The sequence below is a fragment of the Salvia splendens genome, chromosome 14 (assembly GCF_004379255.2).
Source record: "Salvia splendens isolate huo1 chromosome 14, SspV2, whole genome shotgun sequence".
NCBI classification, from domain to species: Eukaryota; Viridiplantae; Streptophyta; class Magnoliopsida; order Lamiales; family Lamiaceae; genus Salvia; species Salvia splendens.
In genome coordinates this window covers 31,194,678-31,213,809 of record NC_056045.1, presented here as the reverse complement: position 1 = coordinate 31,213,809, position 19,132 = coordinate 31,194,678, and the positions used below count along the sequence as shown (strand labels likewise).

The 19,132-nt window shown below is 41.7% G+C and overlaps 1 protein-coding gene across 1 annotated transcript; it reads left to right on the top strand.

Annotated features, from left to right (window-relative positions):
* Positions 1-4,285: 4,285 nt before the first annotated feature.
* On the top strand, positions 4,286-7,123 carry LOC121765734 (isopentenyl-diphosphate Delta-isomerase I-like). Its single transcript, XM_042161944.1, has 6 exons — positions 4,286-4,669; positions 5,098-5,153; positions 5,541-5,632; positions 6,180-6,282; positions 6,367-6,504; positions 6,588-7,123. The coding sequence occupies exons 1-6, from the start codon at positions 4,428-4,430 to the stop codon at positions 6,842-6,844; spliced, it is 888 nt and encodes a 295-aa protein (XP_042017878.1). The 5' UTR covers positions 4,286-4,427; the 3' UTR covers positions 6,845-7,123.
* The last annotated feature ends 12,009 nt before the right edge of the window (positions 7,124-19,132 follow it).

Sequence of the window (19,132 nt, the reverse complement as noted above, 5' to 3'; positions counted from 1 at the left end):
TTTTTTGGGAATTATTCAGAGATTCCGAGACACAAAAATTATCAGAGAAAGAGGAGAAAGAGGGGAAGAAGATTGGAGGTCCAACCACTCAACTTCCATCATCCCGAGGAGATTTGCTACCATCTACACATCAGTTTCATGAGTTCCATGGTTCTTCTTTATAAATTGTGGATGTGTAACTAAACTCTTACGTTGCTCCTAATTTGTGAAAGATGTGAATTACTTTTGAATTCTATGGATTAATATTAATTTATGATCTTTTTCTACTATGCTTTTTACATTGAATTATAATTCCGGCCTGATTTATTGTTCAATCATGTCTTTTAGCCAATGTCTCTTTAACTTGGTTAAAAGGTGGAAACGTAGATAAAGCGTTTGAGATTTGTATTGTGTTCAACATATGAATCTTGGATAAGTTAATTTATATATCGTTACAATAATTGTTGGACATTTACCACGCTTCCGTAGGAATGTTCAATTGATTTTGTAAATGGATTAGGTACGTTGGAACTTAGAAGTTGGGTTAGAGCTTACCACGCTTCTGTAAGAGTGATATTTCGATGAGTACGAATTTGATCTTAGTGTTCAGCAAGGTTAAATTCAAGCATCTATGAATATGTTCAGTGTGAGTAGAATGAACGAGTTTATTACAACTTTCATTAGATTAATCTTTAATCCATAGGTTAATTGGTCCATTAAGTTAATTCACATCTGGAGCATATTAGGAGCAATGTTCTCAATCTTTTGGTTTTGTGCTATCATTTTATTTCTTAACTTGTTTTTATTTCAATTTAGTTTCTCAATCCAAAAATTTCAAAATTTACTTGCTTTCGAATTAGATAACCGTACGCCTCCCTGTGATTCGACACCCTAAGTATTACAACTACAACTGTATTCTTGCAGTTAAATTGTAGTTTTAGAGTTATTATTTTAAACTTGAGTATCAAATTTCTATTGACTTAAAAGCTCTAAAAATACACATCAATATACTTGTAAAGTGTATAATGTGTTTGATATCTTACACATATCAAACTTAGTAAATATCATTTTATTAATGACAGTACATCTAAAATCTTTACTTCATATTCATAAGATTCAACTGTGTTGTCCATTCATTTATTTTTGTGATTTATTTATAAATTTATTTGTCTATACATGCAGCCAGCCATCTTTGAATAAACTTTATTCTTGTAACCAATTAATGTCTCTCCATTTCAGATTTCTCTATTTTTCAAAGCTTTAAAGTCAATTATGGACTTCCCATCAAGTTCATTAAAAATTAAATAAACATGTTCCCTGTTCACATTCTTGATCATGTTTCTCACGCACTCATTTATTATAGTAGTAATTCAGCCATACTATTATTCATGTACAAATTACTCTGATTAATACTTTTTTATATGAAATTCATACTCATAGTAGTATAATATTCGGACATGAAATTTGAAAACTTGTCCAAAAAATAAACCTACTTACAAAGGAATACTCAATCAGTGGGATATAAATATTAAATAATCATAAATGTTAGTGCACTCATTAATGCTTGCCCTGTTATTCTGCAACACCTTTATCTTGTGATTATAATATGTTTGGTGTATGAAATGAAAATTAATAGTCTCATTTTCTTGTTATGATTAGTCATCTATCCCACTCCCATCCAATAGTCACATAGTTTACCTATCTTTTTCATTTGTGTGACAAAATGTGGAATATATGTAGCAACTGAAAATGAAAGGTTGGCAAAATTATGGACTTTAGATGAATACTATTAGTATAAGATTGTATACAAACTTTTTCTTGCTTTTTTTTTTTAATATGGAATAGTATAAATGAAATCACACGATAAGTACATGTTTTTTATGGAAATAAATTTAAATTTAAAATCCATATTACGGGGGACTTAATCTAAGACTTTTGGCCTTATAAATTAACCTTTCCACCGCTTGGTCAACCCACATACAAGATACGCCCTCGGCGCAATTTGGTGGTTTAAAGGTTACAATATCTAAGGAATAATTACTAATTAAATTACACAATAATATTTAGTTGACTTTTGATCATCCCAAAATTATAATCGTTTAACTTGAACTTCATTTTTTATAAAAAAAAAGAAAGAACTGTATAAAAGGGCTCAATTTTTCGCTCTGTGACAGCAGAGGGCCCTAATATTTAAAAATTACGTTATATAATCACAAATCTAAGCATATTTTGCCAATTTTCGGACGAAATGTCCAAATGGGGTGAAGGACAATTTAGTATCTTTACCACCTATTCTGCACATTGTCTGCTGTTTCAGAGATGTCAAACATATAGAGTGTACTTTTCCATTCTCCTTTTTTCTTTCAATTTCATCTTTCCCTCCCTCTAAATGATTTCATTCCTTTCATTTCTTCTTTCATCTTCGTGAAGGTCGAGCACGAGGTGAAAGTGAAGAAGCAGATCCAGATCTCGCTGCCGTCCTCCGGCACGGTGGCAAGCTCCAGTGTGGAGTCGAAATACCCGCTGGAGCTGAAGACAACGTCGGTCGCCGGATCTGGACCGGATAACTACCTCGTGTCGACGGAGCTGGAGGTGTCGTACCAGGAGGAGAAGAAGATCGACCACTTCCAGAGCAAATTGACGAACAATCAGGAGTGCAGCGGCTGGATGTTCGTCCACGGCGAGGACGTCCTCTCCGGCGCCGGAGCGACGTCGCTGACTTACACGGCTACTCTCGGAAGGTCTCGGCCGACGAAGGCGCCGTCGTCAGCTACAACGAGAATTTCCTCTGCTCCGCCGGAGTTGTTTCTGGATCGTCCGCTTAGAATTTTTGTGATTTCTGTGTGTTTTTGAGTTATTTTTGCATTTGTTTTTTCGACTAGGGTTTGGTTTAGTGTATGATTATGATTGAATATATGTACATATATGTGTGCGTATGCTCGAAATCGTCTAGATTGAGAATTTCATCGGAGATCAGTAGATTATGCGATTTGAATTTTGAAGGTTACTTTTTTTCCGTGGCAATTGGATTTTGTATTCTCCGTTTTTTTCTGTAACTTTTTGATTTAAAATTGTTGGCGGAATTGCTGTGGCGATGTATAATTCAGCTGTACCTTCAGTAATTGTGTAGTTTGTTTATGGTTTCCACAATTTTCTATACTAGTATAATACAATTTTTATTATTCCACAAAACAATTAAGTTTATACGATAAAATGAAAAAAAAACTCAAAATAAAATTAAATCAATGAAATACTACTATTAATTATTAATTTTTTGAATATTCTTATTTATTTATAAGATATATTTTAAAATCAATAAAAGATGCATATTTATAAGAATTGAATACATAAAATAAAAAGTAAATAGGTACATGAAGCAGACTGCATGCAGGGGGCGGCGTTAGTGTTTGGCGAAAATGCCCTTTTAGAGGCTGAGGGTATTATGGTCCGAAAAAATCTCATTTGTAATTATATAATTTGTTAGATAACTGTGACGTGATTTTTAAATATTAAGGCCATGTGCTGTTACAGGGCGAAAAGCCAGGGCCCTTTTATGCAGTTCACTCTAAAAAAAATAACATAACTTGAGGACAATCTACAAAGGTTGAAAAGTGGTGATTTTTTATTTTAATTTTAAAAAGTATAGATCCAAAATCAACTAAAAGTATATACTATTAAATACTCCCTCCGTTCCTTGTTAATAGATGCATTTCTTTTCGGCACAGAGTTTAAGAATAGTGTGTTAGATGGATGGTGAAAAAGTAAGAATAAATAAAGTAAGAGAGATGAAGAGAGAATAAAGTAAAAGGGAGAAATACTTTTTGCCAAAAATAGAAATGACTCAATTAACTTGGAACTTCCCGAAATAGAAAAATGACTCTATTAACATGGAACGGAGGGAGTAATAATTATCCTAAAATTTAATTAACCATTGTAATGCTAAATCATTTTTAGCATGTGAGGTATAAAAAATAAATTAGTTAAATAAATGTAATTGACCACTCTATGATATAGTTATGTTCTCTTTTTACACTACCACTCTAATTATACGACAAATATTCCAGTATAATATATTTTTTTAATACAAAGGAGACAAACTAAACTATTTAAATTTTACACTAAAACTCAATTTAGGTACACTATAATTTAAGCTTAAGATGATTTTATAATATTCGAAATTTGACAAATAAAATAATTTATTTTGAAAAAAATTTAAATAATATTAAAGCTCAATTTATTCCAGTCTCATTTGAGTTTTAAATGAAATAATAAAAATAGAATAGATTTTTGCTGGCACCTGGCGGAGATTTGGGCAGTCGAACTCCACTGCCGCTGACGCCGCAATTGTACTCTGTTCTTTGCTAAATGAAAAATTAATCCTGTTTTTTCTACCTAAAAAGAAAGCCCATTAACAAAAATGCCATATTTTTTCCACTAAAAAAAGTAAAATGTCGTCCTTGACCATCCCGATTCAAAAATTGGTGGCTGCTTCCACAGCTGCCGCTGCTTCTTCTTCAACTTCATCGATTTCTCCGCTCAAATCTCTCCTTTTTAAACCCACTTCCTGTAGGCCTCTCTCCCATCCTAAACCCACCCCTTTCCGCCTACGTTTCGCCGCCTCCGCTACCTCAACTATGGATGACGTCGCCGCCATGGACGCCGTGCAGAGGCGCCTCATGTTTGAAGACGAGTTTGTGCCCTATCTTTTGATTTTGTTTTTTTTTGTATACATTACATTGACGTGGATTTGAAACTATTATTGATGTGGATTTTCGAACATTTTGATTATCTGGGCTCAGCTGAGTTTCTGATTTGAAACTATTGTTGATGTCGAATTGATGGTGGAATGAGCTTGATCATGTCAATTTCCTCTTTTTTTGTCTTTTTTATTTTGATTTTAATCTGTCCTTTTCTTCTTTTTATTCACTGAAATGATTTGCCTTTACTATTTCACTTTCTTCATGAAAAATGGTGGCCTGTTCATGTTTAAGTTTCGTTTGTACTCATCAAATGAATATTTATTTGCCTGAGTGAAAAAATGATCTCTCTTTTACAATCAGGGGTGTGCTGCTACTAGGGATTTTTCTGATTGGTTTTGGTTAATTATTGTCTCTGTAGATGCATATTGGTTGATGAGAATGATCACGTGGTTGGCCATGAATCCAAGTACAATTGTAAGTCATAGTTTCTTAATCCTCATCTTTAGTTTTTCGATCATAGCAACTCTGTGGGATATTTAGCACGTTTGATTCGTAGAGTCTTGTGCCTCCGTTAGTGTTGCTGATTTAACACTTTTGCTATTCGAGAAATATTGGATCCACTAGCGGTATGAGGTATGGGTGTTTTGGTTTATTATATGTTCTTTGGTAGAGCTCAAGTTGTTATATTTAGCTCAAGTTGTATACCAACAGATGGGAAGCTTTAAGTAGTTTCGCCGTTTCCTGCTTGATTGTTAACAATTTGACTTTTGGGTCCCTCGATTCCTAATGCTACTTTTGTGTTTGTGGAAGTATTTCTGGTGCTCTGTTATTATTGACCCGGAAATCTCTCTAATGTGCAAGGTCATCTGATGGAAAAAATCGAGGCTCTAAATTTGTTGCACAGAGCTTTCAGTGTCTTCCTGTTTAACTCCAAATACGAGCTATTGCTTCAGGTATATCTACCTAGATTGTGATTTGTGCACTCACCGCATATACATTCATGCCATGTAGATCTGTGGTGTTGACTTTTCTTATTATCTGGAAAACTGCGGTGTTCGTATATGCATGAAAGATTGGTAGATAAATGTACAAAATGTTGAGATGTATATATGTAGGAAACCTTACTTTCAGCTCTTTGTGTATATACTATATATAGATACACAAAATGTTGAAGAGGGTGTTTGGTGATTCTGAAAAACAGGACGTGCTCCCTTTTCAATATCTCGAAAGTGTATGTAGCCAATACACAAGCTATAGGCTGGAGGCTTTTGCTCACCATAGTTGTTTTATGCCCGTATCTCCAAGCATATGCTGCTGTTTTATTGCTTGGAGATAAAATATAAGGATTTATCCATTGCCACCCATTGCCTGAAAGCTCTTCGTTGTTGTGCTCTAATCCGCACATGCTGCACAGTTACTCTCCGATACCCATATAACCTCTGCGATGAGGGTGCTACCTTCTAGCAACTGATTCATTTTGTCTTCTTTGATCTTGTGCAGCAACGATCTACAACTAAGGTTACTTTTCCGTTGGTGTGGACAAACACCTGCTGCAGTCATCCACTATACCGGGATTCTGAGCTTATCGAAGAAAATGCTCTTGGTATTTAATTATGCTCATAATTCAATTACAAGCACCTCTTGTCTGAACACAAACACCTCTTTCTGACCCAATCTTGAATTCAAGGTGTGAGGAATGCTGCTCAAAGGAAGCTATTGGATGAACTTGGCATCCCTGCTGAAGATGTCCCAGTCGACCAGTTCGTTCCTTTGGGGCGTATGCTGTACAAAGCCCCATCCGATGGAAAATGGGGAGAGCATGAATGTAAGTAGCTTGCTTTATATGCATCAATCACTTTTTACATGATTATGTTTTGAGTACATGGTGACGTTTCTTGATATTTGCAGTGGATTATCTCCTTTTCATTGTCCGGGATGTGAGCGTGCATCCAAATCCAGACGAAGTTCAGGATGTGAAATATGTGAACCGGGAAGAGCTGAAGGAGCTTCTGCGGAAAGCAGATGCCGGAGAGGGGGGCTTGAAGCTTTCCCCGTGGTTCAGGCTAGTGGTCGATAACTTCTTGTTCAAGTGGTGGGATCACGTCGAGAAAGGGACGATAAATGAAGCAGTTGACATGAAGACAATTCACAAGCTGATTGAGTAATGAAGTATTTCTACTGTCTGATTTGGTTTGAACTTGTGTTACTTTATCTTTGAGTTGTTTGAAACTGATCAAACTTGGTTGCCACATAGGGGTGTTGTTGACACTGATAAGTCTTTAAATCGAGTTGATTTTGGTGTATTGCAAAATTGGTTTGGTGTTGTTCTTGAATCTAGGCAAGGTTCCAAGTTTAGGTATCTCCTTCTGTCTTTGTTTACTGGGGTGCGTATTTGTTGTGACTGAAATAAATTTATTGTCATATATCAAAGGATTGCTTGCTTACCTTGACGCGTTTTATTTTTTTACTGTCTTTGTTTACTGTGGTATGTATTTTGCTTCTCGTAGTCGAGAAATTAATCAATGGGTATAGAGAGAAAGAGGCAAACATATCTCATAGTAGTACTATTTGCATTTGAAATGTGAGTTTTTAGGCCAAATTGCAATTATAACATCACTTTCATACATTGACAATTTGCCGAAGTTTCTTGTTCATTCGAATGTTGGACTTTGGTAGGTACGAGGGGATGAACATTTTGACATTTAAATGAACGCCGGATACTTGTCAGAAGTGTCCAATGCCAGTATTGAGAACATTGTTCCTAATATACTCCAGATGTGAATTAACTTAATGGATCAATTAACCTATAGATTAAAGATTAATCTAATGAAAGTTGTAATAATCTCGTTCATTCTACTCACACTGAACATGTTCATAGATGCTTGAATTTAACCTTGCTGAACACTAAGATCAAATTTGTACTCATCAGATTATCACTCCTACAGACGCATAGTAAGCTCTAACCCAACTTCTAAGTTCCAACGTACATGATTCATTTACAAAATCAATTAGACATTCCTACGGAAGCGTGGTAAATATCCAACAATTATTGTAACGACATGTAAATTAACTTATCCAAGATTCATATGCTAAACACGATACGAATCTCAAACTCTTTATCTACGTTTCCACCTTTTAACCAAGTTAAAGAGACATTGGCTAAAAGACAAGATTGAATCATAAATCAGGCCGGAATTATAATTCAATGTAAAGAGCACCATAGAAAAAGATCATGAATTAATATTAATCCATAGAATCCAAAAGTAATTCACATCTTTCACAAATTAGGAGCAACGTAGGAGTTTAGTTACACATCCACAACCAATAAAGAAGAACCATAGAACTCAAGAGATTGATGTGTAGATGGTAGTAAATCTCCTCCGGGATGATGGAAGTTGAATGATTGCACCTCCAATCTTCCTCTCTTCCTCCTCTTTCTCTCGTCCCAGTCGTCCCTCTAAAATCCTCCAAAACGTGCTCTTTTATTGCCCAAGCAAAACCGCCCAAACTGCTCAAGAAACTGCTACGCGAGAAATTCACCCGGCCGGGTGTTTTGTCTGCGGAAAATCACCCGACCGGGTGTTTGTTCTAGAGTCATCAAGCTTCGCGAAAACGCCCGACCGGGCGTTTGGCAGAAGAGAATCGCCCGACCGGGCGAAGTTTCTGGACTCCACATGTCTTCCGCCATTCACCCGGCCAGGTGATTTGAGTTTGGAAATTCACCCGGCCGGGTGTTTCTTCTGCCTTCTCAGCTGTGCATTTCCGACGAACTTCCAACTTCTAACACCCAAAACTACACTCAAAGCACGACTTGATGAGTTACAAATAACATAAAAATATTTAGTCTACGGGGGGAAGTATAGGAAATATGCTTCGCATCAGTTTCCTAAAAATATGAATTTTGAAAACTGCACGGGTTTTAATGCAAAAATTGGTAATGTAAGAAAGACGAGGAGGAAAAGTATTGGATAGTGATAAGGCTAATTTCATGCATCGGTCTAGGGGTTCATTTCATGAAATTGTTGGGTCTAACGCATTGAATTAAGTCAGGTATGTGAAGTTTTTCGCCAGATCCAGGAAAAGAAGAGGACGCTTGCATGGTCCTAGGAAACTGGTGAAAGGGTGAACAATTGGAAGAAAATTGCTAGACGGAGGAAGCCTCGGAGTTGAAGGGTAGAATAGGGATTTCTACGAAAACTCTAGAAGGCTATGTCCGCATCTATAAAAGGGAGAAGCATGCAGGCTGGAGGGACCTTCTCGGCTGGAGGCCTCACTAACAGCTCCTTGCTCGATTCACCTTTCCACACACTTGACTCTGAATTCGCGAGAGATTCCAGTTAGCACTTGGCTGGTGGTTCACGTTTAGCTTTCCGACAATGGTTCGAGGGTTGTAACACCGTCCTAGTTCAAGGGCGAAGAAACAATTTACATTTCCGTTGCTATTTACACTGATTCCGCCGAGCTTCGCTGTTCGAAGCTCGGTTTTCTTTTGACAACCAATATTTCCGGTTTTATTCCAGATTTTACTTTCGCTTATGTCTATTGTGTTCATTTCTGGTTTGCTGGAGTTTGTGATTTGTTTGCAGATTGTTCATGATTGATTGAGATTGGAGTAGATCTGTGAAAATCGGAGTTATGGCGTTGGTTTTGCTGTTTGTTGGGTTCGGATGGCTTGGATCCGGAGTGGATTAAGCGTCCGACGTAATCTGAGAAGGAGTACTTGATTTCCATGCCTAGTTTACGTATTTACATTTCATTTCGCCTAGTTTACGTAGATCTGTCGTATCTTCGAGTTATTGTAAGTTTCCGTCGACCAAATCTGTTTATTATGTTTGAATCTGGGCATTTCCTCTGTTTTCTCCATTTGCGAATCTGAATTAGTTAGAAAAGTGCATGAAGATTGTTAGCTGCAGCTTTACCGTACGTTGTCAGGCTTGGATTTCATGGTCCCCACTTTTTATTTCCTTTGTCTAGTGGTTATCGGTAGTTATGTACTCGGTCTAGGAATTGTTTAAACTTTTCTGCCTGTTACTTGGTTTAAGAGTCCTTTGTTCTTCGGTCTAGTATTTACGTTTTGTGCCTAGGTCTAGTAGTAGTTAAAATCTCAACCCCTTTTGCGTGGCAGCAGCCATTTTGTCCAAATTCTCTCAATACTAGCCTACGAATCCATCTCTGTGGGATCGACTCCACTTCCCTATACTAATCCATAGTATTCGGGTTGAGGAAATTTAATTGTTGAAGGAGAGTCGTGAGTGCCCAACGACCGGAGCGCCATTCGATCCCTCGAGTTACTGGACCCTGTGATTCAGTTAATTCGGAGAAGCGTGGTGTCTCGACCTAGCAATTCGTGGTGTCTCGACCTAGCAATTGCTTAGATCGAATTTTGCAAGCGCATAACTCATAAGTACTCCCAACCTTCAAATGGCGCCGTTGCCGGGGATGGATGACGTGCTTAGTGCTAGTGTTCAGAGTCTGTGGTGTAAATAGTTTTGATTTGTTTTCTTTCTCTTTTTGTTTGCTGTTTATGAGCAGAGGCTCAAGGTCTACCTACTGGAGCAACTCATCTGGGTGGACACACGGCCAGTTTGGTTGGCGGGTTAAGGATACAGTCTCTACTGTGACCACCAGATCAGGGTTCACCACGGGAGGCCCGTTTTCGAGTGAATTTACTAGCGACGAATCTTGGACGTCATCAGGACGCGAAGATCCAGAATCACCACCCGAATCAGAAACAGAGTCAGAAACAGGGGAAGCAGAGGAATTAGTCATGGCGCAGGTGGTAGACCCAGATCCAAAAATCGGCTCTCTCACTGCCCATTTAGATGGAGAACCAGCTCAGGCTATAGTAATGAATCCACGCCAGAGGACTATCGAGATCAAGACAAACGTACTCGGCATCTTGCCGACGTTCTCTGGGCGTAGAAATGAGTGTCCGTATGAGTTTTAAATGAATTCAGTAAGTTATGTGGTATTCAGAAGAGGCCGAATGATGCAACAGAGGAGGATTATCGCTTACGAGCGATTTCGTTTACCTTGAAGGGGGAAGCTAATACGTGGCTATTGAGGTTGCCTCCGGATTCTATCCGCACGTGGAGGGACTTCAAGTTGGAATTCTTAGATTATTTCTTCCCATCCAACAAGACGAATGCACTTAAGAAAGAAATACTAGAGTGTAAGCAAGATTACGATGAATCGTTGAGTCAGTACTGGTCGAGATTTAAGGGGTTGTTGGATGCATGCCCGAATCACCGGATGATAGAGGCAGAGACCTACTCTCTGTTTTACGAAGGAGCCACTCCCGAGTCAAAGGACTTAATGAACTCCTCGAGTGGGGGAAATTTCACAAGAAAAAGGGGAAGTGAGGCAAGAGAGATCCTGGGGAAGTTGATTGACGCTAAGAAGGCGTACGATAACCCTAGGAATGCAGTGAAAAGAGGATTGGTGCATGCTGGGAGAGAACAAGAAGATAACAAAGTCGAAGCGAGGATTGATAGGCTCGAGAAGACTCTTTTGAACGCGATTGAAAAGACGATTCCACTGGCTTCACAAGGGAAGGAGAAATCTCCTGGTCCAGGAGATAATCAAATGCAACAATATTACGGGACCCAGGAAGGAGATTATCAGGCCCAGGTCAATGCAATGGGAAGTTGGAATCTCGATGGGGGCTGGAATCCAGGGAGACAGAGAGATGCGCCTTGGAGAAACCATCCGAATTTCAGATGGACTGACAATGAACAGAATCAGCCGGCACCACAACAAAGTCAGCAGTTTGCACCTCAGCCCGAAAGACAAGGTAACTGGTCAGGAAGGAATCAAGAGGGGCAGGGCAACTGGATTAATCGGAACCAAGGAGACCACTCGAGCTGGGGAAACAGGAATCAGAATAATCAAGGGAACCCTTATGTACCACCGCACCAAAGGAATTTCCAAAACAATTACCAGGGCCAAGGAAATCAATACAATAACTCTTCAGGCGGTCAAGGAAACGCTCGTCAGAATCAAGCAAGTGGACCGACTCTGAGTATAGGGCCGGGACCCAGTCAACCACCAAAGTTAACAAAGAATATCGATGATATGGTGCAAGACCTCGTCAGTTCTCAGCAACATATGCAAAACAACCTGCAATCGAACAATGACGTAGTGCACAAGCTGCAAGATGCTCAACAGGAGCAGAAAGCAGCCATGGATATGTTGGCTAAGCAATTGTCCCAAATAGCCACTTCTTTGAGTGACATGCGGGGAAACGAAGGAAAAATTCCGGCCTCAGTAAGGCCACCTGATAGAGCTAATATAAGTCAGATTATCTTGAGGTCCGGGAAAGGATATGAGGGACCGGTGGTGAGAACAAAAGAGGGGACAGATCCTAAAGAAGGCAAGAAGAAAGAGGATACAACTCCCAGACCCAGACACTTGAAGGGAGGAAGTCCCTTGGTCAAGGATGACCTTGAGGAGAAAGATTTGGAGAAACAATTGCCTAGACCGACCGAACCATTCTTCCTCGATCCAGAGCCGGAGTTGGAAGATGAGGCAGTGGGAAAAGAAACTGGAGAGTTATCAGCTGAAAGTTCTACCGGAGCAGGGAAGCGACTGAAACCCTTTCCGAGTCGGGGGGAAGCCAAGAAACAGAAGGAAGAACCGGTAGACTTCATGGACATTTTTGGGAAGTTGGAAATCAATCTGCCATTTTTACAGGCCCTGAAGATGCCAGTCTTTAGCAAGTTCATCAAGGAATTTATAGCTGGGAAGGCTAGGCCTAGTGGAAAAATTCTGATAGGCGAGAATGTCTCCGCAGTAATTCAGAAGAGGAAGATGCCTTCAAAATGCAATGACCCAGGTATGTTCACCTTACCCATCTTTATTGGTAATGTGAAAATCGAGCATGCTATGTGTGATTTAGGTGCGTCGATAAACGTGTTACCACTTTCCATATACAAGAAGTTAGTTGGGGTAGGCATGGTAGATACGAAAGTTGTGATTCAATTGGCGGATAGGTCATGCATCTGTCCTGAAGGGGTGCTTGAGAATGTGATAGTCAGGGTACATGACTTCTTGTACCCTGCTGATTTCCATGTGATTAAGATGAGTGATAATGAGTCTGCTGAGTCGGGCGGAGTACTTTTAGGGAGACCCTTCCTACGAACCGCTAAGACTATCATTGATGTTTTTGATGGAACAATTTGCCTTGATTACAATGGGGAGAAATATACATTCAGCATTGATGAGGCAATGAAGAAACCTCTTGACGTTGAAAATTTGCATGCTATAGATGTTATTAACCCTTTGGTCCAGGAATATCTTGAGACGGAATTAATGCAGGAACAGATTGAGAACTCCGAGATGAGTCTTGACATTGATAGAGAGGTAGTCAGTTGGTGTCAAGCAATGAACACAAGTGAGTTATCTGATGAGGAGTTAGCTGAAACAATTCTGGAATTCTGTGCAAATCCGGAGCTAGCCAGGTTAAGGAATACACCTTATGTGGCGAGTGTGGAAAGTTCTGCTGGGTCAAGGAAGGGAATGACTACGGAAGTAACAGAGAAAAATCCCTTGCCCCAGGAAAAAGATGTTCCCAAGAAAGAGCTGAAAACACTTCCACCAGGCCTAAAGTATGCTTATCTAGATGAGAACGAAACTTTCCCTGTTATTATCAACAGCAGCTTGACCGAGGGACAAGAAGAGGAACTGCTGAAGGTAATCCGAAGAAACAAGAAGGCTATTGGGTGGACACTCTCTGACCTGGTAGGAATTAGTCCAGATTTGTGCATGCATCATATCCGCTTGGAGGAAGGAGCAAAAGCCTGCAGAGACCCTCAACGCAAATTGAATCCTAACATGAGGGAGGAAGTGCTGAAGGAAGTATTGAAACTACTCTCCCTAGGAATCATTTATTCCATACCAGACAGTGAATGGGTGAGTCCAGTCCATATGGTACCCAAGAAGTCAGGAATATAGGTGGTCAAGAACGACAAGAATGAATTGGTGCCCACCAGACTAGTCACTGGGTGGAGGATGTGCATCGATTATAGGAAGTTAAATGAAGCGACCAAGAAAGATCATTTCCCTCTACCTTTCATTGACCAGATGCTGGAGAGGCTAGCGGGCAAGCAATACTTCTGTTTCCTAGACGGGTATAGTGGGTATTTTCAAATCTATGTGGATCCCGAGGACCAGGAGAAGACAACTTTCACGTGTCCTTTCGGCACGTATGCTTACAGGAGGATGCCGTTTGGCCTGTGCAATGCGCCAGGCACTTTTCAGCGGTGTATGATGAGTATCTTCTCGGATCTTTTGGAGGACTGCATCGAGATTTTTATGGACGACTTCACTGTGTACGGGAATTCATTTGACTCATGTTTGGCTAGTCTGGATAAAGTATTGAGAAGATGCCAGGAAAAACATTTGGTTTTGAACTTCGAGAAATGCCACTTTATGGTCCCTAAGGGAATTGTCCTAGGGCACGTAGTCTCGGAAAAAGGTATACAGGTAGACCAGGCAAAGATTGAGGTGATATCAAAACTGCCTTACCCGACGAACCAGAAGGAGGTAAGAGGATTCCTAGGGCACGCAGGATTTTATAGAAGATTCATTAAGGATTTTGCGAAGATTGCTCAGCCACTCACTCATTTGCTGCACAATGATGTTGAGTTTGTATTCAATGAGGAGTGCATAAAGGCTTTTCAACTACTGAAAGATAGACTAGTATCGGCTCCCATTATCCGAGCGCCCGATTGGAGTTTGCCATTTGAAATAATGTGCGACGCGAGTGACTATGCAGTAGGGGCGGTGCTAGGTCAAAGAGTTGACGGAAAAAGTTACGTAATTTTCTATGCGTAAAAAACGCTCAACCAGGCCCAGAAAAACTATGACACCACGGAGAAGGAAATGTTGGCAGTCGTGTACTCTTTTGAAAAATTCCGACCATATTTGCTTGGGTCGAGGGTGATAGTCTTCACTGATCACGCTGCGATAAAGTACTTGCTGGCGAAGAAAGAATCCAAGCCGAGATTAATCCGTTGGGTGTTGCTTTTGCAAGAATTCAATTGGGAAGTAAGAGATAAAAAGGGAACTGAAAATAAAGTAGCCGATCATCTGAGCAGGATATTTCAAAGGGAGACCGAGAAAGCAATACCGGACGCATTCCCTGAGGAACATTTGTACTACGTGAAAAAATTTCCTCGACCTACCAGCTGGGAGGAGGTTATGGAGTTAACAGGTCCAGGGGATGACGAAAAAGGGAAATGCCATCAAAACGCTGAGCCATGGTTCGCAGATCTGGCAAATTACTTAGTCATTGGAGAAGTGCCCAGTCCGCAAGTAATCTCCCGGGCCCAGAAGATGAAATTGAAGAGCGAGGCCAAGTACTATTTCTGGGATGACCCGTATTTGTGGCGAATGGGAGCCGACCAAGTAATCCGGAGGTGTATCCCGGAGTGGGAACAGAGGGATGTGCTGAATCATTGCCATGCCCTAGCTTGTGGAGGTCATTTTGGACCTAGGAAGACAGCAAGGAAGGTGTTAGATAGTGGTTTTTACTGGCCTACGTTGCATAAGGATGCGTTCGAGTTTTGTCAGAATTGTGAGAGGTGTCAACAGACCGGGGGAATATCCAGGAGGGATGAGATGCCGCAAGTCCCAGTGATTGTGTGTGAGATCTTCGATGTTTGGGGGATGGACTTCATGGGTCCATTTCCGTCTTCATACGGGAACACCTACATACTTGTGGCAGTGGATTATGTATCAAAATGGATAGAGGCAAAAGCAACCACCTCGTGTGAAGCTAAGGAGGTAGCAAAGTTTCTTAGAGCTAACATTTTCAACAGGTACGGAGTGCCCAGAGCTATAATATCTGACAATGGGACACACTTCCGCAACCGGACTATTGAAGCTCTGATGAGAAAATATGGCGTCCATCACAGACTGTCTACACCTTATCAACCTCAATCCAACGGCCAGGCGGAAATATCCAACAGAGAAATAAAGGCGATACTGGAAAAGACGGTTAATCCGTCCAGGAAAGACTGGAGTAAGAGGCTTGGAGACGCACTATGGGCTTACCGGACGGCATACAAGACGCCTATTGGGATGTCACCATATAGGCTTGTGTTCGGCAAAATGTGTCACTTGCCCGTGGGAGTAGAACACCGAGCATATTGGGCGGTCAAGGAAATAAACATGAGACCCGAATCCTGCGAGGAAGAGAGGAAATTGCAGCTGCAGGAGTTGGAGGAGCTAAGGCTGGAGTCATATGAATCGGCGATGTGGTACAAAGAGAAAACAAGACTCTGGCATGACAAGAACCTCCGGGTCAAGGAATTGCAAGTCGGGCAGAAGGTTCTCCTATTCCAATCCTGGCTCAAGCTAATGCCTGGTAAGTTAAAGTCCAAATGGATTGGGCCATACACTGTTGTGAGTTTGCGTGCAAATGGAGCTGTAGAAATCCAGGGAAGTTCTTCAAACTCTACTCCTTTTCTTGTTAACGGTCATAGGGTAAAGGTATTTAGGGATAGCTCGGAGATGTGTGTAGTGGACGAAATGCCACTACGCGCACTCCACGATATCGCCTAATAGATCTGGGAAGTGAGTGTTCTTAGAGATTTCCTAGGTCCAGCATCCAAGAAGTTTTAGCATGACCTGACCTAGGGAATCTTGAGAACACTTGAACATAAATTGTAAATATTCAATCGTTTTCTTTAAATCAAGAAAAACCCAAACAAATCAGAAAAAAAAATAATCTTCCAAAAATATTTTCGAAATACCAGACTCCTTAAGGAATTTTTTTGATACTGTCATACCCTAGACCCGGGGAGTCTGGCGTTTCAAATTTTAGTTTAATGTTTTTCTTTAAGTGTGATTTTGCAGAAGGAATTCACAAGGGCAAGGAGTTGTGGAGTAAAAATTTTGGAGGGAGTTGGCACCGGTTCGGATTTCAAAAGGAACTTTATGGGGAGGCGTACGGTCGCAAGCGTCATCACCTGCAACCGCCTGCCAAAAACGTCCTCTCTCATGCCTACACTATAATCGGTTTTGCCTTCTTATTTTCATTACCTATTCTCTCTCCAATATTCACAAACACAAAAAATCCCCAATTTCCTCTCCCCTTTTTCTCTCTCTCTAACCCTAATCTGCAAATTCCGTCCCAAATTCTTTACAAAAATTCCACAGAACATCCATGGAAAACAAACAAGGAACCGGAAGCACCTCAGGGTCCGCCGACTCTGGGGCGGCGGCGTTTATGGCCGAGCTATTCCAGAAATTTGGGGGTGCGGAGAAGGCGATGGAGGCATTCGCCATGTTTGCAACTGCAATGGGTAAATCCGTACAGGCTGCTCCATTTTCTAGTGTACCACAACCGGAGGCCGTCTCAGAACCCGTCGCCGAACCTGAAACCGTTCAAGAAGCCATCGCCATTCCGGAACCCACTGCCGTACCAAAGGAGACAGTTGTTCCGGAGACCACCACACAACCAGAGGACATTCAAGAATCCACGACCACTAGCCCGGAACCAACCACCGCAGGGAATCGTGAAGACGACTCAGATTTGGTCACAGGGTTGGAATTGTTGGCTATGTGCGAACCAAGGGTAGACTCTGCAACTGAGGGGGAAACCCCTATTTCGATTAGTGTTTCTGAGGGGGTGAAGCCCGTACTTGCTAGTGAGGAATATGTTGAGAGAGATGTTCTGGAACCATCTGGGGAAATCAAAGATTTTGTTGCTGATGTTAGTATTTCTGAGGGGGAAACCCCTGTTTTGGAAAAATCTGTGGGGGGAGGCCCCTATAGTTGGTGAAGATGGGGGCGACGAGGCCCTAATTTCTGAACAAAATGTGGAGGGGGATACCCCTGAGAAACCGGTGGGTACTGAGGCCCACGTCGGGGAAAGATTTGAGGGGGTAGAGACCCCTGTTTACATCTCGGGGGCAACCCCATTGTTGTCCAAGGAGGGAGAAGCCCTCGATTCTGAAATTAGCCAGGAACCCGCTGACGCCGGGGTGAAGTTGATTGTGGATCTGACCGAGATCCCAGAGGAGACCGACTCGCCGGTCAACCCCAGAGATGCTAGGAGGCGGGCTCGCCGGAGCCTCATTGATGAGATTGATGAAACAGTGGAGCCGACGGAGGAAGAATCGCTGGGTCCAGAGACCGCAACATCTGGACAGGTGAACTCTCCCAGACCTGGCAGGGGGGAGAGTGATGAGGAGAAGCGTCGCCAAGCGGCTGAGAAGAAAAGGAAGGGGAAACAAATTGCTCCTTCCTCGACCAAGAAGGCGAGAGGGAACTCTACTGAATCCACACTTCCGCCGGCAGCTAAGGTACCATATGCCGCAGAAACCGAGAGCCCTTCTGAGTCCAGCGACTCGGAAGAAGAACAGGTAGAGGAATTCAACTTTGAGCCAACCGAAGTGTGGATAACAAACAGCTTGTTAGATGAAATGAGGACGTTTGACGACCCAAAGCGCACGACCATTTATAAGGAGAAGAGTACTGAGGGGAAGGTCGCTAAGTCAGGAAAGATGTATAGCTCATCGGAGCTCAAAACGATTGCTTGCAACGATGAATTCCAGACTTATATCGACGCAATAGGCTTCGATTTGTTGCTCAAGCACAGTACTACCGAGGTCCCGATTGACCTGGCCCGAGAATTCTTTTCCACCTTCCGATTTAAGTCCACTACCGATTTGGATGCCGAATCCATTAATTTCAGACTTTTCAGTGAGGAACATACGATGAGCATCCGGGAATGGACCTTGCGGATGGGTTTGCAGACGCGAACGGAGGACGATGAGGGCCTGTGGAACGAGAGGATGATTGGTCCACCGAAAATGACGCCGGGATTCAAAGCGCAAAGCGCCTGGGAGTTCTTGACTCACCCGAGGGTGGGCCAGTTTAAAACGAGCTTTTCGAAGGCACACCACATCGAAAATAGGGTCCTGCGATTTGCCCAGACTTTTATTAGTTACAATTTAATGGGAACAACCAACAACGCTCTGACTACCGCCGATCTATACTTCACATGGTGCATGGCTACGGGGGTAAGAGTTCACTTGGGCTATTGGATAGCCCAAGCCTACCATCAAGTGACTGCAAATCCTTCCCGGCACCTATACACGTGCCACCTGCTCGGAGCCTATCTGCAGAGGAATGTAATCATGAAGATCCATAAGGCATGCCGAGAGGTAAAGACATGTTCGCCCCCTGAGGTTTTTAACATGGATTATTTTTTCAATAAAGGGTTGTTGATCGCACGCGGAAGGGAAGTATGCTTTTACGAGGTTGGGCAGTCAGAGGCTCAGGTGAAACAGGACCCCGATGTGGTGGAAGTGAAGGATACTGCTGACGTAGAAGCAGGAGCCAGGATAGAAGTAGAGGAAGTGCGAAAGGAGGTTGGTTGGATGAGGTCAGAAATGAAGATGGTTCGGGAGGAAATTGTGTCCCTGCGGGGAAAAAGTAAGAAT

Coding starts and splice junctions, on each gene's coding strand:
- LOC121765734 (XM_042161944.1), top strand. CDS start 4,428: ATGTCGTCCTTGACCATCCCGATTCAAAAATTGGTGGCTGCTTCCACA. Junction 5,154..5,540: donor CCATGAATCCAAGTACAATT/GTAAGTCATAGT, acceptor CTAATGTGCAAG/GTCATCTGATGGAAAAAATC. Junction 5,633..6,179: donor AATACGAGCTATTGCTTCAG/GTATATCTACCT, acceptor GATCTTGTGCAG/CAACGATCTACAACTAAGGT.